The 20,978-nt window shown below is 38.8% G+C and overlaps 1 protein-coding gene across 1 annotated transcript in view; it reads right to left on the reverse strand.

Moving 5' to 3' along the window:
* Positions 1–13,764: 13,764 nt before the first annotated feature.
* castor2 (cytosolic arginine sensor for mTORC1 subunit 2) overlaps positions 13,765–20,978 on the reverse strand; it is a 171,068-nt gene continuing 163,854 nt past the window's right edge. The window contains exon 9 of the mRNA XM_020528473.2: positions 13,765–15,983. Within this exon, the coding sequence (XP_020384062.2) occupies positions 15,918–15,983 (66 nt within the window). The 3' untranslated portion in view covers positions 13,765–15,917. The remainder of the gene's footprint in view (positions 15,984–20,978) is intronic.

Consider the following 20,978-nt stretch of genomic DNA (forward strand, 5'->3'; position numbering starts at 1 on the left):
TAGATGTATGGGAACACTATGCAAGTTCCCCTAAAGCCACAAACTATCCTGATTTGGAACAATATCATTATTCTTTCACTGTTGCGAGATCCAAATCCTGGAAGTATCTTTTCTGATAGCAAGGAGGGTGGATCAATGCCACTTAAATTGGAGTAGTTTAAGAAGTATGCTGCAGTGCATCAGAAATACCGTTGTAAAATATTTATAAATCATTAACTCACATGGGAGTTGGGTATATTAAGAGGTAGTGGACTTACTTATTGTAAGAATATTATAAATATGCAACATATTGATGCAAGAATGGTTACCACTCACCAAATGAACCATTGAATACTCTACAAACAATTATCAATTGAAATGCTGATGACAGTGCAGGAATCTGGTAATTGCCATCTCCCCGGATTTTAAAATTTACCTTCAAAAAAAAAGGCAAAGGTCGCTCCACCTAGTCAAGAGTGATTTGCAATGATTTTCTTTGAATCGACAGGATGGATGATCAGAACCCTTCTGGTCATAATTCAACGCATGCTGTCTAGCAAGTTAAAGAGGTTAATGGTCTTCCACAGATCTAAAGCTTTCTGCCTGATTCTCTAAGCACTACAAAAAGGGCTGACAGGGCTAATGAAGAATATTGTCAAGAAAGTACATGCACATGCAACTGGTTTGGGGCAAAATGGAATAAAATAAAATCTTGCCCCTCAATGTCAGTGTGCAAACAACTGTAATCTCAATGTAGGTGTATACCAGAAGTTATTGTTATGATGCATTTTGCGCCAATTATTTGGAAAAAGTTGTGCACAATGGCCAGTTTCAAATATTCAAATTATCACAGGACTTTATCAATACTCGTGGTTGCCGACAATTCATGAGTTTTCAGGAGACAACCCAAGAAATAGAGTCCTATTTCTTCTCAGCAACCACTAACGAACCACTAACTAATTTGGATGTAATAGCCAACAGCAGCTGTTGCTAGCCACAAAATCCCCAAATGACGCAGATAGTAAGTAAAACAAAGCCTGACTGTGTTGCAATGGCAGCCCATTTTATAGAATGTGCAGCCCTCCTGTCCACTGGTCTTTTGCATTAAGGCTAAGGTCCATTTGTGGTCAAAAGCAGTCACTATTTGTGTAATATTGTGCAAACAACAGACAACCTAATCATGACACAGAACAATCTCTGTAAACACACAAAAACATGAACATCTGTCATCAAGATGTTTTTGAATACTGATCGAGTGGATTCACCACTGCTCACATTACAGCACCACAGTAAGATTAAAGCATTTTACTGTCAAAACATTCAAAATCTTATTAAATTTTATTACAAGAAACTACTTTTAACCTATAAATATTGCTGCAAGTTAACATGTAACTGCAAAGAGTTGCTCTGTACACTTGTTGCTTCTAATGTATCATATATTTAAGTTTCTGAAAAAAGCACAGAACAACCTCACTAAATTGAAGAGAAATTAACGGTGTTAACTTGCAAGTTTTTTTTAAAAAAAGTCTAAATCAGGTACAATCAAAACACTGCCTAATTCCAGTTTATGCTGGTGTGCTTAGATCCTTTCAAATCATTCACAACTATAATTCTGAATGCTTTCAGGAATAAAATTAAAAGCACTAACTTCATTGTGGATTGTATTGCCACCTTTAGCAGTGGAAGTCACTTAGAATAAAATTGGCAAATTTCAATATGCTGGCATTGCCCCAGTCGGCAGCAGAACCCAAGTCACTGAAACAGCCCTTAGAAACTGAACTGTTTTCCCCTCACTGTGAATTTGTTCACGTGTAGAGATTCTCAACTGTGCCCAAGATATGGGTGGGATCCAAATCAAAAGACAGCATTTCAAAGTCCATCAGGAACTGCAGAATTACAGAGTCCCTTCTGCTTTGAGGTGTTTGATTTGCTGCATCAATGCTAGGAAAAATATTAAGTTGCTCTTCAGCTACCTTCACTAATCATTTGCCACCTGATAAAAGTCATGGGATAGGAAATGAGGAAATGCATTGACAGATAGAATTTACATTGATTAGGATTCTATAGTGACTTAGAAGGAGAACTTCTGTTTTCTGATGCAGTTTGCTTGCAATTGCTAATGACAAGGCAAAAGACTTGAACCTAGGATTTACACTACTGGCTCTTGAAGAATAAAAAATTGATCAGACGTTTGAGAGGTACTTTTCTGAAGATATGCTTTTGGCAGGTCATCCTGCTGCTGGGAGCACATACTGAAAATGTGCATGCACACAGGTGCTATTTCTAGATCATTAATTGAATGAATAAAAACCATCCACAGTGCATTCCAGAGGATAAATGTATTTCCATCAGATGAAGCTTTCCACTAAGACAATGTGAACATTGCCCTATCGAGATTGGTTTTACTTTATCCATTTATTGTGTCTGAATTTAGCAATCTGATATACAACGTGAATATAATGTGATTTGGACTGAAAGATGTGCAATTTCTAAAGATGTGCGTCAAAACTTTTATTTTGGCAGGTAAAGTAAATCCAACTGCAAACTCCTAGATTATTGTGACATTGAACTTTATACCACAAGCAACTGCAATTGTACAAACACACTGGGACTCAAATTGGTCAGTCATGTGAAATGGGTGACAACAATAGATAGTCAGTTTTGTATAGCACTCCATCATTTTTCTTTTGAAGTCAATGGAAAAGAAATTCAGTCTACAAGGGCCGTTGACTCACTACCACTCATTTTGCAGTAGGAGAAAGAACAAAGAAAAAGTTTGCCCTCATTATTTCAAAGGGATTTGGATAAGTGTTTGAAAGAAAGAATATAAAATGGAAAGATGGAAGAACAGTAGCTTGAGATTATAATTAATGTTGGACAGTTTATGAGTATTTGACAGGATACGAAGATGTTGGAAAGTCCATTAAAGAGTAAGAATGGCAAAGATGCAACAAGGAAAAAGTTCTTTGTTGTATCTTCTCTCTATTCCCATCCAAACATATAAAACCATATAAAAATTTCTTCTCACTAAGGATTTGCTTAGACATGTTGAGAGGCTTGGTTATTGTAAAATCTAAGTGATTACAAGTGAAGGTATGGCAAATCAGAAGCAATCCTGTCAAGGACAAAACTCCTTCCCAATTTCCATACTTCACCTTTTTCTTTAACAATGGAAAATTGCTTTTAGCTGCTGTCAAATGAAATCCTGTCAAAGTATACTGACAAATTTATCAGCAGGAAAGAGGAAAATCTATGATTGGTGGCTTGTTAAATTCTGACTGTGACCTCTGCCAACCAGCTGTATAAATAACTACACTAATAAACTGATCAGGCACTTTGGGAAAGCAACCTAAGATCTAAATGTTCCTTTATATCCAATAATTTTGACTCATTATCTGATTTCACTCGATTAGTTTTGTTTTTTAAAATCCCAGTTCTTCATACCAAGTTTTTGTGAAACTGTTGTAAAATAAAATCTACGTATACTGCACAGAACCCGGCAGTATGATTTTCTCGTTCCACTAGCTGGATGCAAGTGCACATACATTTCTCTAAATAAGTGACATGATTTAAGGAAAATCTCCATCTTCATCAGTAACAATCACTACAAAGGAATGAGGTTATTTGTGTCCGTTTTAAGATCACACCAAAACTTAATTGTCTTGAATCATTCGGCGTTCTGAGGTCTTGAAGACTTCTGAGTGTTGAAATTATTTTGGAAAATGACAAACTAGCAATTACAGCAGTGAAACAAATGTTTTTGGCTGTTGACACCTACAATATTTCTGGGGACTTAAGTTATCTTTGAAACTGAATCTAGTATGTCGATAGTCATGGTGTAAGGCAGTAATAACATAGGTAAAGTATGAACATGTCAAACATTCAGGTTCAAAAAGTATTTTCAAACTTCCAGGTTCAATACTCGTTTTACTTAATGCATAAATTTCAGATTTTACCTGTTGCACATTGTCCAAGCTGACCAGATTAGATGAGGACAAAATCACAATCTGAAGTGGTTTGATCTGATTGAATTAGTTCAGATTCAAAATATATACTAAAGCCAGCTGACCACTGTCACTGTTTTAAATAAGTCAACAAAGGCTCTAGAAAGACAGCAGAATCAAAACTCAGAATTCCAAAGATAAACCAATGATTTCATAAGTTAGTCTGCATGTTGGGGCACTTATAATGTCGTAAAATTCCCATTGAATTTAGTTTTAAAAGAAGAGCTGAAGATTACCACCCTCATTATTTTCATGTTGTTCTGTCACCAATCCAATGACACTTCAAGTTCTTGTTTTAAGGTGAAACATTTACTTAATTTGCCATGAGCCCCATCTGTTTATAGCTTCCAAAAATACATTCAATTCATTTTGAAAGTGCCAAATAAATTGTTTCCTTAGAAAGACGCAGTGTAACTTTTCTGTTGGCCCTTCCCTGTAGTATCTGTGTGCATGAGCAGTCAGAGATATCACAGGCAAAGACCCATGTGTGAAACTGCAGTTATTTGGACTTCATAGCTCCAGAGTGAAATACTATTGTATAAATAGTCAGTGTATTAATCTGAAATTCCTCTCCGTATTTAGTGGTGGTGTTAGCTTGTTTAGCACGCATACTAAACAGAGAGAACAGGTTCATTCAAATTCATTCAGGGGTGATAATCTAATTAATGCAATGGGCATTGCTCCCTGCCCATCCATGAGCCATAGCTATTGGAGGTGAGGTTGTTTCAGAGATAGCAGGAACTACAGATGCTGCAGAATCTGAGATAACAAGATGTAGAGCTGGATGAACACAGCAGGCCAAGCAGCATCAGAGGAGTAGGAAAGCTGACGTTTCGGGCCTAGACCCTATTGGAGGTCATGGTTTTATCATCCACAATTTTCTTTCCATTTAAATGAACAGATAAACACGTGGCTAGCCAAGCCGTGAGATTCTGATACAAGAGGCAGGTGAGTAACATGCCTTAGTCTTTGGGACAATCATGTCCTGGCAGTGCAATTTCAAGCTAACAATGATTTGTACATTGCCTCCGTTTCTTGGTGAAGGAAATGTAGTAATTAGATGGTTTACCCATCCGGAGTTTTAACTTAGAGTAAATACACTGTTAAATGCTCCAACAACACTAATTTTTACTTTGTAAAACAATAAATGGCCTTAACCTCAAACATTTTTCATGTTGGGCTGTAGTAATCCTGGTTCTAATTGACCATGATTCATTTGTAATATATGTAATGCTTTAAATCATCTCCAAATTCATTCTTAAAAAGAACTATAGGAAAATTAAAAAGCCTCAAGATTAGATTGCAAAACAAAATTATCTTGGATGTAGTATCGGTGACTTACCATAATATCAAATAATGCAACTGTGTTCAGGCAAGGAAAATTAAGAGGTAAATGCTAATATTTCAATTCCTAAACATTTTCAGGGCAGAGGCAGTTCTTCTGGACCCAGTGAGATTTACAGTTGGCTCCTGTTTTAGTAGTATGACTGGAATTATTTATGTAATCAATGTATTTGGAGCCAATTTAAAAAGAGACCTGGAGCAAATGTAAATTTCTATTTCTCTCTGAGAAGCAGTCATTTTGAGCCAACATCATAAATTATGAAGGTTAAGAATTTGACTTTGGACCCAATGTTATAACAAAATGGCAAGGTATTTGGACCCCAAAGTATTTGCAAGCATCAAAAACACAGAGTGCTGGAGAAATACAGGAGGCCTGGCAACATCTGTTGAGACAAAACAGAGTTAGCATTTCAAGTCCAATGACCCTTTGCCAGAACCATTCTGAAGAAGGGTCACTGGACTCAAAAACTTAATTCTGTTTTTCTCTCAAAAGATACTGCCAGACCTGTTGTGCTTCTTCTGGAAATCTGCTTTTGTTTCAGATGTCCAGCATCCACAGTGTTTTGCCATTATTTGCATGCATATTTGGTAAAAGTCCCTGTCAAAACAAAACTACCTGCAAGTAATGGCATTTCTGAGCCAGAATGGCACTTACAAATGATAAAAGGAATTGCTCAACAACACATTACTGGTTTAATATAAAAACACACTTTTAAAAGAATTCTTTAAATAGGTGTCAACTCCATTCACAATCAAGCCTACAGCACATTTCTGGATCATTTCACTCATTGGGCAGAATTTACAATGTTAAAGACCAGCCACTATACTTACATTTGCGCCCAATCCACTTCTGCCCACTTAGGTTGAAAGTGACACCATCGTCACCTTCACACTTTTTTTACCTGACCTCATTCAATAACTATCTCTGCATTGGGATAAATTATAAGGAGATGTATGTGAAGGGTAGCCACCAAAGCCTAAATATATGCAATAATAATGATCAACTTCTTTTCCCTGTGGGATATTGTAGATTATTTCTAAGTTCTACCTCATCACTATAACACTCTTTCAATAATATTAAAATTCCATGCAAGAATAAGTGCCTTAAAAATATTCAAACTGTAACAAAAAGACAGGTATACAATCAAAACTAAATGAGCTCACATTGGTTACCATCAGAATTTTAAAATGGTACCGTATTATTCCTACTCATGGGGCATACTGATGAGGTTGTCTAACCTCAACCTGCCTGAACAATGCAATCTGATGAGATGTTCAACACCCATCATGTTTTAAATCCCATGTTAGAATCTCACCAGCCTATCACCCGCTTGCTCAAACACACAAAGTAAATTAGTCACTACTGAACACAAAACAAAAAAAAAACCCACAGAAAATGTTATCATAGATCTAGGAGTTGCAACAAGTAACTAAGTGCGGATTTCCATACCATTGTTAACTGAGTACTTGTGCGATGGATGACCTAACTCAATCTAACAAGAATCCCTTGAAGGTAACAAGGAGCTTGCAACATTGTTAACTTACTTTTAATTGAATTACAGAATGTTTATTAGAATATTTTTCTGTCCCCTTTCCCTCCAGATACTGCTGTATCATGATCATCACAAATTTTACAATTTCTAAACTGCTAATATAATTACATGTTTTAAATAAGTAATAATATCGATTCCCAGGTCAATAAGTTACTTTTGAGTAACTGGTCATTATTAAATTATTTGATTACATTAATAGGTAGTTTTTCAATCCTCACGTTCAATATCATGAATCAAATTCACGCTTTACACAGTTAGTAGCTTATCAGAATAAAAATCACAGGAAACCTATTTTTAAATAGATCTTTGGCCAAATTCATACTACACAATACTTTCCAATAATGCCTGCTGCCATCTATTTCCTGATTTGGGAATGCAGTGAGTAGGTTGAGAAAGTCCTATTCAAAATGTCTTCTTACACAAAAATGCATCTCTTTGTATGTGTTTCACCGAGAAAAACCAAATACAAATGAGAAGAACATTAATAACATTATTGTTATGAACTACTCTACCTCAACTATGGAAAATCCAGGGAATATTTAGAATGGGGGAAGTATGGGAGATATTGCATATAGATCATCATTACTTTTGAAGAATCATCACTATTTCAGCAATGCATACATTCAATCAAAACAACAATTAGGCAGTTGGCAAACAGAAAAAATACTGTAGCCTGAAAAACTGAAACAAAATTGAGAGAATTTAAAAAGCGAGCCAGACAGTATTGACGACCCAACTCTTGCTTTCATTGTACTGAACAAAATTAAATCATTGTCACCTCTTCATCAAAATAACACCACAACTACACTGGGCAGGAATTGGCATTAGAGATAATGCTCATCCTATTTGCAGGTCAGGTGCATGTTTAATCAGATAAATAGTTAATGCAATAAAGTACACTGATTTTTTTTGGCCAATAAAAGGAGTTCTTACAGAAAAGTAGTATTAAATCCATACAAGCCTTGGGATTATGGAGGGCAGTGTGAGTTTTTGAAGCACTAATTTCAAATCCTATGTAAGGATTAAAGGATAAACATCAATTTTAATTCTCAACATCCCTTTCACAGATCAATGGCCGACTACAAAGAATTCTCAACAACAGATTGATCAAAGCCCAATAGGTCTACATACCTAGTGAATGAATTGGGTTTAAATCCTTTATCTACACTTACAAGTTGTTCTCCTACAACACGATAGTTACATTCTTGTGCGATCTCGCGCTATAGAAAACTGCCATAGAAAAATCACTATACCTGTACTGGAGAAAGCTTGCATTATCCAAACAGCATCCACTAATCATCAATCGTTTTACAGCCAATTCACATTAACAAAACACATATTATAGCAGAAATACCTGTACTAATTTATGGTCAAGGTCTACAGTCCTACATTGTGTCCACTTTATGCATGACTATTCAGAATTAAATTCTAGGGGGACCATTTTAATGGTTACCCACCTTGATAGAAATTGGGTGAATGGCAGTTAAAAATGAACTTGGAACATGTTACTGCTATTGCTGGTATTAATCCGCAGTGCAAACATGCCCATCTGAAGTAGCTAAGAAGTCTTGTAAATTTGAACTCCTGTGATGTCAATCGTAACCTGATGGCAATTTAATTGGGATCTGCGTGGGACATTAAAATGGCTTTCTTGCCGTCTTGGATCACACTGACAGCTGGTGGAAAGGACAAAAATGTCCATAAAACCTTACTTGGAAGGGCACCAGATTTAGTCTTATGGATCCAATACCTTGGACTCCACTCACCTCCAGCCTATGGAACTCTCCTTGAATTTCATCCTGCCACTTGTCTGAAAGTCAACAGATGATAAAGGGCTGCTAGATCTTTTCCTGCCAGAAACTGATCTGCACCATTTGAATCAAATGGTATCATCATGTAAGCCTAGGAAGCGGAATGACTTACTCCGAATCTGATATTATTCCTCTAAAAACTCTACCTCAAATCTATCATAAGTTCAATAGCTGTAAAACACTTTGGGAAGTCTTGATGGCCCAAGTGCAAGTTTTGATTCTTTGTGAAAGTTCAAAGTAATACAAGAGCAAGGAATCAGGTTAGGAAGCGGAACTATGCTCTTCGCATGGATGAAGAGGTCACAATGGCAACAGCGTAAATGATATGGAGGTGCTGGTGTTGGACTGGAGTGGACAAAATCAGAAGTCACATGGTTTACTTGGAATCACACAAGCTTCCGGGGCACAGCTGAAGAAGGGGCTGCACTCTGAAAGCTTGTGTGATTCCAAATAAACCTGGTGGACTATAACCTGGTGTTGTGTGACTTCCAACAGTGTAAATGCACATTGGTATGATCTTCTGATTTCATCATGTTAACATGGAATGGCAGTATCTCTTTGTGCAGTCATCTGAGGAACCTTACCCAGCCATGTTTAATTGATTAATGATAAGAACATAAAATGTGTGTGAATTAAAGAGCCATTCAACATAGCACTTGTTATTTTTGAGGTAGAATCAACTACAGAAGCACAGTGAAGTAAAGAGCACTGTAGTCTAATTTGATGCTCATAATCTGTTGGATTTGGTTACTTCCTTCACCAAGTATATATTTGTCAGGATTGCATACAAATATTACACCTCCTGTATCTGCCATTAGACTAAGTTATACTGGGTCAAAGACTCAACAGCAAGATTTGCTGAACTCTAAAGAAATGGGTGATTTTGGTAATGGGGAATAAAGACCTGACAGTATAGTACATAGTGTCTTCTTCAGGTCTTAAAAGAATGAGATTTCTAGTGAGTCAGCTGTGTGGCAATAACAACTGAAGAAATTGAAGTTTTACAAGCTTACAGGGTGCGTTCAATAACTGACCTCTGCCCAGATTATTTTCTGTATTGAATGATAAAAATGTGAACAATAGAGATTTAATTAATAGTTGAAGAGAAATGAATACTGTTTCACATCTTAGTGTCTCTTCCCAGTTAGAGAACGATTATTGGATCAGGTATCTGCTTATCTGATCAAATTAAAATCATAAAAATACACTAGAGAAAAACTGTTAAAACAAACTGATGAAACTGACATGAGCTGATCAATGAAATGCAGTTCTACAGACTATATGTTTTTAGATATAGGTCACAAGACTGGTACAAGTAGTCTGCAATATTTACCAATGCTCAACAGTACACAATTGCTAATCACTGCCAGTGAATGAGGTGGAACAGTGTTCCCATTAAAATTCAGATCTGGTGCATAGTTCCCTTTTTGTGTAGCTGTGTACATGAGCAATTTATGCCAGAACAATAGCGTGCGATACTTTGCGAGTTGGTACCTGCACTGCTCAGTGGGAATATTAGGTGATGATCAGCAACCCTAACTTGCACTTACTTCTAAGGGTGCTAGAGAAATACCGATTCAAACCTTGGAATGCCTCCCTTCCTGTATAGCAAAGTATGGTTTAGGTAACCACAAGTAGTAGCTGAGTTGAATAGTACCAATTTATTTAAAACAAAACTAGATAAACACATGAAAGCAAAGTGAAGAGAATGTAATGCTGGAAGGTGGAAGGTGTATACTATAAACCCGAGCATGTGCTAAATGGGCCGAATGATCTGTTTTTGTGTTGTACATTCCAGAGAATACAATGGGTCTCTGGAAGATTCCCTCAACACTGCAGCTAGACAAAATTATGTAGCGGACAATTAAAATAATAAATGTGAAATTGTAGTGAAATTAAAATTTGAATTTGTTTCTCATCCCTCCACAGTATCATTTACGAGCACGTTAATCACTGGTTATACACCTGTACCTGCAATTCTGGCATCAATCCAGATAGTGATGCTCACTTGAGATACTGATACAATCAGTAAGATTAATATAATGCAATAAATCCTCTTAAATAAAGCATAAGTGTTGAACATGGCCAGCAATATGGTAACATCAAGTTCCTACAACAATATCACTTTCTGAACAGCATCGATCACAGCAGAACTGCAGTCATACTGTATGGATACTATTCACATACAGGTAACGTATCCATAGCTATACAACACAGCTATTTTATCTGTGTTGGGAATGGTTTACAAATGTTGTTTTATCTGTCACAATGTACTAGAAATTGGACTAAAAATTGAGTTGGTCAGGTGATTTCAGGAAAGCTGAAAATGACACTGGGCATTGTGTGTTAGATTAGCACGCATAAAGAAGGCAAAGTAATACATCTCTAGCTTATCCAGCTGCCTTAGTTAAAACTATTCTTGCTGGTGCTATAATACTCATGGAAACAACAACTTTAACAAAACAGTCTGTTGATTGGCACCCTATCCACTACCTTCAGCATTCACTCCCTTCACCATCAAGGCACAGTGGTAGAACTGTGTACCATTTACAAGATGCGCTGTAGTAACTCATCCAGGCTCTTACAGCAGCACCTTCCAAAGTAGACACCTTTACCATTTAGAAGGTAAGAGAAGGTACATGGGAACACCACTGCCTGCAAATTCCCCCCCAAGCCACACACCATGCTTATTTGCAAGTATATCTCCATTCCTTAACTGCTGGGTTAAAATCCTTGAGCTCCCTTCCTAACAGCACAGTGTGTACCTATAGCCCAGGGCCAACTGCAGCAGTTGAAGGCAGCAGCTCACCACAACTTTCTCAAGAGCAATTTGGAATGAGCTATAAATGCTAGCCCAGGTCATCAAAGTTCACATCCCATGAATTAATACAAAATAAAACGTGCCAACTAAAACTGCCACCAAACCTTTTAGTCTGGTTAGGTTTACTTCACAGAACTAGAGCTTAAATAATGTCTTTCACTAATAGCATTTTGATGATTTATTTTTAGGATGGTCAATAGCTAAATTCTTAAAACTTGACTAAGTGCTCAAAATATTTTTGTCACTAAAAGATATTTCTCTGTTTCAACACAAACACCATAATTTCCTTTGGATCTAAGCTTCAGTTTTACTCCAAGTCTGCCACAGTTGAGCACTTGCCTCCCAACTAAAACGTCACATGTTTCAGTGGTTCATTTCGATGAGCTTTATCAGTCTCTTTCTAGTTGCTCTACAAAGCACTATGCTATGGCTTGCAATCCTGCAAGAGGCTGGGGTGAATACATTAATATAGAAGCAAAATATTACAGATACTTGGAATCTGAAATATAATCAGGAAATTCTGGAAATACTTAACAGGACGCGTAGCATCTGAGGAGAGAAAATACAGACATAAAGGTCCGACCTGAAACATTCACTCCCCTGCTGAGCAGTTCCAGCATTTCTTGTTTTTATTTCAGTAGGAATGCATATTCCATTAGGGATACAATGAAGCCTTAATTATTTGGCGCAATGAATGGGGTTCCCCATGGGAAAATGAAAATGATGGACGAGTGAGAGCTTCCAATCCACGTTCCTAAAAGTACAGAAGTGTAATTTTACAGAAATGAGGACAGGTACAATACAAATATCCAAAAAAAAAAATTCTGATGTCTCAGACAATTCTTTTGTCCAGATAGAATTCCGGCAGCATAATCAGGATGACAAATAACTGGAGTGTGGGTAATGAAGGTTGGACTTGTTAGAAGAGCAAATTGAGGACTAGCAGTACTATAGAGTTCTGCGGTTTCATTGTTTTATTTCCTCTGAGTAAAGTAAGGCTTGTGTTTTCAAGTGTATGGTTGGAAAGAAATATTACAAAAAGAAAGCAGTTGTAAACTTCACACTTAAGAAGTTCCAATCTGATAATTCAGCCAGGACTTCAACCAGACTGGAATATGAGATCATTGGTCATTTTAAACTCCCAGTTGGACACTAAATAAATAGGATAAGAAAGAACTATGCATCGATGAAAAAAGTTACATTAGAGAAGAAACTGTAAAGACAAGGAAATAAAAGCTAGTGGAAAATATCATGCAGCACTTTGCAAAACAGTTCACAAGATGGTATATCAGGAATTTGAATGATATTGTTGAAGCCTGAAGTCAGTCTAAGTGAATCTAGGGTCTGCCTTGTCAGTCAGACAGGGCTGTGATGTGCAACTTTTTCTGTGCTATTTAGGACTCAGATAACAAGGCAAAAAATAGTCTAATATCATCGAGCTCTTATACTGTCTGCTGGTAGTGCTGCAGCATTAATAAAGGAGCTAAAAGCCTCTACTGTTGTAGCTTATAAACAAAAGGAGAGTAACATCATCAGTAGAGCCTCATATGTTCATCCAGTACTAATGGGAAGTCAGGAGTGCAAATGCATGGGGTTCTAATCCAAATGAAGGAAATAACATCCATTTTAAGGAGCATAGAGAGAACAACTCTGGAGCAGGTAGAACTTGAATCCAGGCCTCCCAACTCAGAAAGAGGGGTTGCTTAGACTTGTAGATTAGTTTCAGGTGCTAGATCAGGAATAACAGTAGGGACATCAGAGCTTTGGGGTGATTTTAGCATTCAGTACCAACGGAGTGAGGTGGTTTGAAATCAGCATGTTCTCAGGCTGAGTTCAATTAGTTTTAGTTGACTCTAGTTAAGAGGTTAATTGAGCTTTATCATTTAAAGGACTGCACAGATTCTCAATTACCATGGCCACCTCTCATTAAAAAAAAACACATTAGTGTCCTTAGATGCAAAAAGAACTAAAAAAAAACTGACTAGAAGTTTGGAAAATAAACACAACAGCAGTGGTTATAAATATAATGAGATTTGTAAAACCATTAATAGCAAGCAAGAAATTTCAGTTCAAAAATTACAAACTTGTAAACTTTTTGCAAATACTATTTCAACTGAATTTCAAGAGAACTTAAAAGTTTCATCAAATGCTATAAATATCAAAACGCTGTATCTGCTAATCAGGAAAATATTTTCCATCTGTAAACCAGGCTTGAAATTAATTAAGAATTCAGTTTAATAACTATTGTAAGAAGGTTAAGTTTAAACTTTTGCTTAATTTCAACACATACCTTGGGATTTATCTATTAGCAATGTCTTAGCTTCGTTAATATTCTCTAATAAAGCAATCACAGCATCACTGGGCAGGCACTTCAGCACCCGGAGAGGCAGTTTCACAATCTTATCATTACCTCTGGTGGCTGATTCACCACAGAAGGTTGTTGAATCTAAAACAATAAAATCTTTCCTCTGTTTTCAGCTTTAAAAAAGACCAGGAGTGGATACACCAGTGAAAGCAGCAGTACAATTTAGTCAAGTCCTATTTACTTCATAACGTGTGTATAAATAACAAAGTAGGAAATGATAGAAGATACAGGAGTTTGCCTGTATAAGATGATTAAATCTCCAAAGTGTCAGCCTTCAGGTTCACTCAGGCAATTGTGTGCAAATTAGTATATGAAAAATAAACAATGCTACATTCTTCCTTCTTCACATGCAGTTGGCACCTTGCAGTACAACAGGACATGAGTAATATGGTGGAGATACAAGTGCTAAATGTGATGATACGTATTTGACAGAGAAATTAGTAAAACACATCAATCACAGAATTAGGAAAAGAGAGAAGAAAGCAATTTAAAAAAGAACAAAATTTGCCAATTCTCTCCTCTTCTGGTTGAGGTTTTCACAAGTGACAGAAAAACTTGAGGTGAGCCATGAAGGGCTGCTAAAACAACAGGTGTGATGGCTTACAAATTAACAAAATCCTCAAATCATTGTTTAAGTAGGTCTGATTAGTGTTTTCTTGCCACCTCTGAAGATATGGTCTGCAATTAAAACTGAACTGCTGTGTTATAGACATTTTCCTTCTCTGTTTGCATTTCAAAATTCTGCAATTGCTCATATATGACTCAGTTCTGATATGTTCCTTTATGATACATTCCTTGAACAATAACTCCTGCTGAGAAGTCTTGAAGAGCTATCTTAATGCTAAACTGTCATTGGAATACCTTACAATATGTTAAGTCAGGAGTGTAGCAACCCTGGTGGAAAGCAGTTAAATGTGAAAATCAAATTAGACTGGCAGCTGAAAGACATTGTGATAAAAATTTGGTTGGAATTGTTCTCCAGGTGTCTTAAAAAGGATAAAATCCTCTCCTTGGATCCTGTACTGTCTTATTTCTCTTTGTAGGGATGCCAAGGCATAAGCTTGCCAATAGTATAACTAAAACAGAGTGTTGGGAATAGCTTGTTTAATGTGTCCAAAATAAATCCCTTTTCACTTCTCTGTGAAGCATTGAATAATATTTATAAGGGAAGTGATCAACCTTGGTGCAAGCATGAAATATAGGAAGCAAGTTAATCGTCAATGGAACTGTGGAAACTTAGATCTCTTCACAAGGGTGAATATTATTTGGTCACTTGCCTCAATAATCCCTGTATTAATCTTTCTTGCCAAATGCATTTAGTATTCAACTTTGAGACAGGGGAGAATAAGGAAGGGCAGCAGCAATTGCTGGCATGCTACACTGTTCATGTTCCCATGGAATAAGATGTGGACTTTCTAGAGTGAACTGCAGATTACTATTCAAGGTAGTAGCAATAAAAATGTTGCAACAGTGAGGATGCCATCATGCATCAACTTGCCTAGATGTGTAGGAACTTTCCAAATAAAATGAAACAGCATATTAAACGAAGTAACAGCTATCAGAGAATAACTTAAAGGACTGTTATCTGAAGAGGATGCCAGCTTTAGTTTCACAATTTGTGATATCATAAGCCGACCCAAAATTAGATTACCTCCATGTGATCACTCCCAAAATTTGACATCTCTACACTTAACAAGAGACCCTTCTGCCCCCGAATTTGAGAAATCAGCTTTGTGCTACATGAGATAACTAACCCAACTAATTCATAGACAACAGCCAATCACCACCGCTCCTTCACAGTGGGGGAAAACATGAGTAGAAAGAGATGGTTTGACTTTACCAGTACAATGTAACACGGTTCACACAAAGAACACAATGGTAACATTCACTTTGGGAACAGACTTCAAAAAGCCACCAGCTTTCACTAGTTTTCACAGGCTTTCTGCTCCTTTACAAACACCCAAAGGTTTCTTCTTGAAATCTGAGTTTCAACTTTGACTACTATGTGAAGATGAAGCCGCCAGCATCTCAGTTTCCCACCTACTGCTTCTTGTTCTGACTCACTTGGAGAGCGTTGATCACACTGTTGATATTTTCTTCAGGTACCTTGGAATATAAGAAGAGAATAGATAAGAAAATAGAAAGGCATTAGGGCACTTACTGGGCTGGTCTGTTTTAATCCAGTCACAGCTTTTACGTGTAAAATACATCATTATATTAGTTAATGGGGCCATTTCGTTGACTCAAGGTGAAAGGTCTCTAATCCATATCGGCCAGGAAGGTCATGAGTTTGATCTCTGGTCTGTAGTGAATTAATTGAAATGACACCAAAGTGATTCAAAGTACCTTGGGTAAGGGAAAGAAAAGTTATCCAGTATTCCTTCTTAGAATGGTTACACAGGTTATCCTAAGGGAAACGCTCTTGTGGAGAGCAGCTGAGTACCTAAGTGGGTTCAGTAAGGATGTCTGGTTGCCTGGAGGTATTCATTGTCAAGGCTTCCAGTCAACAGCCATTTGGGCAATATACCACTGGATGATTGACAGGTGTGGAACCGTATCTCTATAGTGAGTAGGTGATGTCAGAAATGATGGGAGCAGAATACAATGTTAACAATAGGTTGGTTGGCTCACCGAGCTGGTTTCTTGTTTCGCAGATGTTTCGTTACCATGCTGGGTAACATCCTCAGTGCAGCCTCCGATGAAGCGTCGGTGTGTTTTCCCACCTGGTTTTTAAACTCTGGGGTCCGTTGAGATGGACTGCCTCACTTCGGTTTTCCTTCATAGTGGAATGTATATGGGGTCAAGTTCAATGTGTTTATTAATAGCATGCTTCGTGGAATGCCATGCTTCCAGGAATTCTCATGCCTGTCTCTGCCTAGCCTGTCCCAGGATCTTGGTGTTGTCCCAGTCGAAGTTGTGGTTCTCCTTGTCCATGTGGATTCAGATGAGTGAGTACTGGTCGTGTATTTTTGTAGCCAGTTGGTGTTCATGTTCTCTTGTTGTTAGTTTCCTTCCTGTTTGTCCGATGTAGTGTTTCTCGCAGTCTCTGCAGGGGATCTTTTAGACGACATTGGTCCTGTCCATGGCGGGGAGTGAGTCTTTAGTTTGGGTGAGCAGTTGTCGTAGGGTTATCGTTTGATGTCACTGCCCTATTCACATCAATAGACCTACCACTAGCAAGGGAAACAATCACAACACTACTGGAACAAGAGCACGACCCCAGTGAAACCATCTCCAAGGACAACATGCTCAAACTATTGGACCTATGCCTCACCACCCACTTTACTTTCAATGGCCAACATATCAGCAAATCAACGGGACACCCATGGGATCACCTATCTCCGCACTGATGCAAAGACTAGAAAGGACTGCCCTTCCGCAAATCCAACCTAAACTATGGATACGCTACGTAGACGACACCTTTGTCATCATTAAACGGATCAAATTAGAGGAGACACACAAGCTTATAAACAACACCCTCACAGAAATAAAATTCACCAGAGAGGAGGAGAAGAACAAACAGCTCCCAGTCCTGGACGTCATGGTAGAGTGCAAGACAAATGGGGAACTGCAAACAAAAGTACACCAAAAAGCCACACACACAGACGAGGTACTGAACTTCAACAGTAACCATACCAACACACACAAACAAAGCTATGTATGAACACTATTAAAAAGGGCAACAACACACTGCAGCAACACGGAACTACGCCAAGAGGAAGAAGAATACCTCTTCCAGGTTTTCATGGATAATGGATATCCAAAGAACTGGGTCAGAAGATGCCTACATGAACAGCATCATAAAGATTCAACATGCCCTGACACACTCATCACACTACCCTACATCAGGAACACGTCAGAACTCACCACAAGACTGCTACGACCGCTGGGCATCAGAGTGGCACACAAGCCCACATCAACCCTACGACAACTGCTCACCTGAACTAAAGACCCACTCCCCGCCATGAACAGGACCAATGTCATCTACAAGATCCCCTGCAGAGACTGCGAGAAACACTACATCGGACAAACAGGAAGGAAACTAACAACAAGAGTACATGAACACCAACTGGCTACAAAAAGACACGACCAATATTCACTCATCTCAATCCACATGGTCAAGGAGAACCACCACTTTGACTGGGACAACACCAAGATCCTGGGACAGACTAGGCAGAGACAAACACAAGAATTCCTGGAAGCATGGCAGTCCATGAAGCATGCTATTAATAAACACATTGAACTCGACCCCATATACATTCCACTATGAAGGAAAACCAGAAGTGAGGCAATCCATCTAAACGGACCCCAGAGTTTAAAAACCAGGTGGGAAAACACACCGACGCTTCATCGGAGGCTGCACTGAGGACGTTTGTGAAACAAAAAACCAGCTCGGCGAGCCAACCAACCTCAACACCTACAAACTGAGCTACAGATCTACTCCAAAACCTTAGAAATGTTAACAATAGCTTTAGGCATGCGGTACTTTATGCTCCTCTACACATAAAGAAGCTCTCAAATTGGGTTATAAAGCTCAGAAACATTGAGGTGGGTTAAAACAGGGATTAGAATAGCAAGTGAGGTATGATATTACACCAATTAACTAATCTTTTAACTTTAAAGTCACCATGTTATTATGGGCAGATTATTCATATTGTGGTGCATTATTGGTGACTATTTGACTTGGAGATGTTAGAGGCATAACAGACACAAGAGTATTTTTGGTTCTTTGTATGCTATTGGGTGACACCATTCACGACTACACAAAATTAAACACTGCAAGCCTTTTCACATTTCCTTGAAGAGGATTTGTCTGTCCTATGACAGGTTTGTCCTGCCTCTTTTGTGACCATCATTCAAGCAATAAAACTTTTCCTTCAGTGTTTGAGATCAAGCAAATTCCAGTTTCACCTGAAAGCAGAGTCTGATTGGTTCAACTTGATAGAACAACAGCAAGCAGGCTGAGTAGATATTTTCTGACTTCACCTGGGCAGGGTCAATGCCATTCAACATGGGACTCCTCTCCTAATAGTGTTCACGTTAATGAGGACATTGTCAGCCCACTACCATCTCACACAAGTAGCCACTCTTCATGCCTCAGGCCACACATTAAGTACTGAAATGCCATCTATCCAATGGAGGCAAACAAAAGTATAGACAAAAGAAAGCTGCTCTCATTAATTACTGGCACAAAGACTACGAGACATGGATTTAAGGCTTGGGCGGGTGATGTAGGGGGAATGTGGGGAAGAACTTGTTTTGAAAAGCAGTATGGATACAGTATGCGCTGCCCAGGAGGGCGGTGATAGAGGGGAAAGGACCGTACGGCAGGAGTAAGAGCAGGGCAGACTGGAATTCTGAATGGAGAGTTGCACTGACTTGATGAGCTGCATGGCCTTGCGTGAACACAATGGCTTCATCTCACTTTCCATCAAGCCTGGTCAATTCCTACCTTTGCTGTACTGCTGTCCATTCAGTGTTGCACGCAAATGCTGTCTCAGCTAACAGTGAAATTAACACAAATTAAGATTCAAACAGAAGTCCTTCCAAGTTCTTCAGATTTTCATGTATCTATGAAAAAGCTAGTTTTACCTTGTACTGGAGTGAGAGCCACAGAACAATAGTTCTGACTGATAGTAATCCAAATCTGCAGGTTAGCTTAATTCTCAAACTCGGAAAGAGAGAGAATATTAGCAACACCAAACAAAAATTGTCTAATTCCATAATAAACCATACTTCCCTTATTCTATAGATTAGTCGAATCATCTCCTTCTCTACCTTTGAGACACAACTCTGCATTTCATCAGTGCATTGCGTTGGTGGTCTCAGACAGGGTGACGATAGGAAGCTCCTCACTCAAATGAATAGCCCAGGGTTAGGGAGGGAAAGCCCCATTGGTTTCCTACTGATAGCACAGTCCACCACAGTGAGGTCTCTGTGGCTGGAAATTCATGCCCTCGCCAGCCGTGTGCTTAGTGAAGGATGGAGCCAAACAATCCAGCAGGAGAATGGCCGCCTGCCCCTACCACAGTCCACAGACAGCCTTCCTGCTTGCCACCAACTAAATGGGAAATCATTCAAATGCAATCAAGGACTGATCAAGAAACCCGGCTTCAGGAATGGGGCTGGGGGTGGGCGTGCTGTGAGTTACCCCACCCAACATTGCTGCTAACTGCTGCCCATCTCCACAATTCCCCAGCGGCTCCCAGCCTGCGATCGCCCTCCGGCTATACACGGCCAGTGGACAGGGTCTTTTCCGTGATCTTGGGTCTTAGGTAGGGGCCTTAGCAGCAGCATCCACCTCATGCCCGGTGGTGCTACTGAGCAACCAGAGGCCTGTAGCTCTCGCTGCCCAGGGAAGAACCCAACATTGCCCAACTGAGTGCCCGATTGGCACTTAATTCTGTGGGCCCTCCCCAAAAGGGATGACACGGGGCTCCCATTGGCTCTGCAGCCAATACTCCCGTTGCTGACTCAAAATTCTGCCCTCTGCTGGTGGGTTCACTGTGGGCAGGATCTGGCCTGGTCAAGGGGCCCCTCCATTTGTTTAAACTGCATGAGGCACAGAGAGCTGGTGAGGTGCTAATGACTGCCAACTCCACGTAACTGAGCTCTGCCTAAGTCCGTGCTTTCAGAAGGGGAGAAAATTGGGAAAAAAATAAAGATAAGCGTAGATTTTGAAAACGGTGAGATTGCCCTTCTTTCCTCAGAAACGGTCAGATTACTTGTATGAATACCCAAGTATAAAACCTGTTGTCGGACTGACAGAACAGATACTTCATTCAGCGAGACAAGTTTTCTTCTGAATTCTGATATTAATGCAGAAAAAGACTGCAACAGAAATACTGACAAAAATATTGAAATCTAGGGCCAAGAGTAAGGACATAGAATTCTTCAAATAAATATTGAGCTTACTAACACAACTGGAAAATAAACAGTGCATTGCTAAGCCAAATAAACAACGCTCTAATGGGGAAAATTTGCAGGGACATTGTTCAGAAATGTGTACCATGGATCAGAACAGGATACGGATGAGTAACAATTCCTCATACTATCTGCAGGGGACACAGTTCAACAGCTCTGCACTTAAAAGGGAGGCAA

Source organism: Rhincodon typus, chromosome 26 (genome assembly GCF_021869965.1).
Source record: "Rhincodon typus isolate 14 chromosome 26, sRhiTyp1.1, whole genome shotgun sequence".
Lineage (NCBI taxonomy): Eukaryota > Metazoa > Chordata > Chondrichthyes > Orectolobiformes > Rhincodontidae > Rhincodon > Rhincodon typus.